A 2587-nucleotide genomic window follows, 5' to 3' on the forward strand; every position below is an offset into this window, starting at 1 on the left:
GCTAGACAATGTTTTATGGGCCTGCCGAACTGCGTTCAAAACTATCATTGGAATGTCACCTTACAGACTCATATTCGGCAAGATGTGCCACCTCCCTATTGAGGTTGAGCACAAAGCTTATTGGGCAATCAAAGAGATGAACATGAAGCCTTTGTGGAGGAGAGAAAGCTGGTGGAATTAAGGCTTGAGTCGTATGATGCCGCTATGTGGTACAAGGAGAAAACAAAATTATGGCACGACATAAAACTCCTGGTCAAGGAACTACAAGTTGGTCAGAAAGTGCTCATATTCCAATCGAGGCTCAAACTGATGCCTGGGAAGCTAAAATCCAAGTGGATCGGACCCTACACAATAGTTGGCCTCCGAACGAATGGAGCCGTGGAAATTCAGGGAGTAAACCCTAACTCTATTCCTTTTCTTGTCAATGGTCACATGGTCAAGGTAGTTAGGGATAGTTTAGAGATGCGCGTGGTAGAAGAAACTCCACTACTCTCCACTATTTCCTAACTGGTCAGGTTGCTAGGTATTCTTCGGGAATCTGCTGGGTCATGTAGATTATTGAGAAATTTTTAATTGTGAAACTAACCCACCCAACATAGTCCCAAGATTACCTACTCAAAATTTGTGAGTTTGTAAATATGTTTTATTAAAAAAATCCAAACAAAGAAAAAAATAGAATTTTCCAAAAATATTTTTGAAACATCGAGTACACTTTGGCAAGCAGTTTTGAAATTTAAAATATTTTGGATTTATATCCCCTTGACCAGGTTGTTCAGATGTCTCACCTTTTAGTTAGTTTTTCTAAGTGTGGTTATGAGAGAGTTAAACAAATTTCAGTAGAAGACATGAGGGGGAGAAATTTTCGGTTAAAATTCGGGGGAAAGTTTCAAACTTCAAAATTTGAATTTAAAAAAAAAGGTAGAAAGGATAGGGAGGCGTACGGTTTCTGATGCTTGCTTCAACATGCAACCGTCCCTTTTCTTTTATTTTATTTTATTTTTATTTTCTTTCCCTTTATTTTTATTTACTTATTTCCTTTTGTTTTTCCTTTTATTAGTTTTTTGCTAATTAACTTCCCCCATTCTATTATAACTCCCCCCTCACGTAATTCCTCTCTCATAATTCACATATTTTTGAAAGCCTTACCTTTCCATTCTTCTTTATGACAGTTCCGGCGAAACCGCCATCAACCACCACCAATTTCTGATCCGACACCATGGAAAACCAACCACAACCACACAAAGCCAGACGGAAGAATTCCCAACCGGTAAAATTTACGGCCGGTGAGTCATCACAACCGCCGCAGAATCCGCCAGCAAAGAAGCCACCGTCCGCTCCTCAGACAGGGACGGTGGCAACTTCGTCGTCGAAAGCCACCACAGAGCAACCAGTTATAAGGGAGACGGAAACCACACTCTCCACTACCCAGCATACACCCTCAACCACAGTTCCGCCACTTGTTGACCAGTCCAATCCGGAAGAAATAATGAGGGAGTTTCTGAAGGGAAAAGGCCAGTGATCTATTCGCTCGACTCGCAGAAGAACTCAGGAAGGAGGAGGCCGCTCCACATCTAGCCCCGATTAACATCCCTCCACGATCTGCAACCCTAACAGAAACCCCAACATGCCTCAATCTAGAAAGAAACCCCTATATCTCCGCCCGAAACCCTAATCTCCGAAGATATACAGGTAATAGCATCCACCCAACCCGAGTCCCAAATGGTCACGCCTATAGTTCCACCCGCTAATACAGGGGATAAAGGAGTAGAGATATGGGAAGGGGATGTGAGTGAAGAAACGGATGATGTAGAGACGGAGGGGGATGACAGAGTAGGGGACGTGGGGAATGAGAATGAGGGAGATGGATAATCTGAGAGGGAAGGGATTGATGGGGATGAGGGTAGTGGTGATAGGACTGATGAGGGTAGTGGTGATAGGACTAGTGAGGGTGTTGAGAGTGGTGAACACAGTAAGGATGTTGAGGAAGAAATCCTTGATGATGAGGATGTTGAGGGAGAAATCCAGGAGGAGTCGAAGGCTGATGAAAGAGAAGATGAGATCGTTCAGGGAGACAATGACGAAGAAGATGGGACTGAGAAGGTCGATATGGATGTAGACAGACTCGAACTGTCCGATACGCCTGAACTTATTGAGGCGACCAAATTCATCGTAGTACCGGACGAGGGGCTAGAGTTGGGAGGACACACCGACCACTGCAAGGACAAATCGACGGAATAACCATCGTAACATGAAACTGGAGGAGACACTGACATCTATAATGGCCAGACATTGGCATCTGATAGATTCAGAGAGCGAGGAGAAGGCAAGGGACGATATCCCCGAGACCCAGGAGACGCCAGAGGAAACAGGGGAGGAGATTCCCCATGCCCAGGAGAACCCAGTCGAAACAGAGGAGTTCTCTCCTGAGGCCGAGGAGAAGCGCTATGCATAGGAGCGAAACGTAAGGGGAAGCAAGAGGCTATACCCCTAAAGAAGCAAAGGCAAGCCTCCTCAACCTTGAAGATTAAAGAAGCCTCTCCGGAATCAATTAGCGTCCCGTTTGCCGAACCAACAGAAGAGGATGAAG

General features: G+C 44.9%; 1 protein-coding gene across 1 annotated transcript; it reads left to right on the forward strand.

The window, feature by feature from the left end:
- Positions 1-1719: 1719 nt before the first annotated feature.
- LOC121762693 (acidic leucine-rich nuclear phosphoprotein 32 family member B-like) lies at positions 1720-2238 on the forward strand. The gene is made up of 2 exons (XM_042158691.1): positions 1720-1785; positions 1876-2238. Exons 1-2 carry the CDS (start codon positions 1720-1722, stop codon positions 2236-2238), a joined length of 429 nt encoding a protein of 142 aa, XP_042014625.1.
- The last annotated feature ends 349 nt before the right edge of the window (positions 2239-2587 follow it).

Source organism: Salvia splendens, chromosome 1, assembly GCF_004379255.2.
Source record: "Salvia splendens isolate huo1 chromosome 1, SspV2, whole genome shotgun sequence".
NCBI lineage: Eukaryota > Viridiplantae > Streptophyta > Magnoliopsida > Lamiales > Lamiaceae > Salvia > Salvia splendens.

Bases quoted from the DNA above. Each gene is read 5' to 3' on its own strand.
- LOC121762693 (XM_042158691.1), top strand. From the start codon at position 1,720: ATGGTCACGCCTATAGTTCCACCCGCTAATACAGGGGATAAAGGAGTA. The intron at 1,786-1,875 runs GTGAGTGAAGAA...GGATAATCTGAG, and splicing joins TAGAGATATGGGAAGGGGAT to AGGGAAGGGATTGATGGGGA.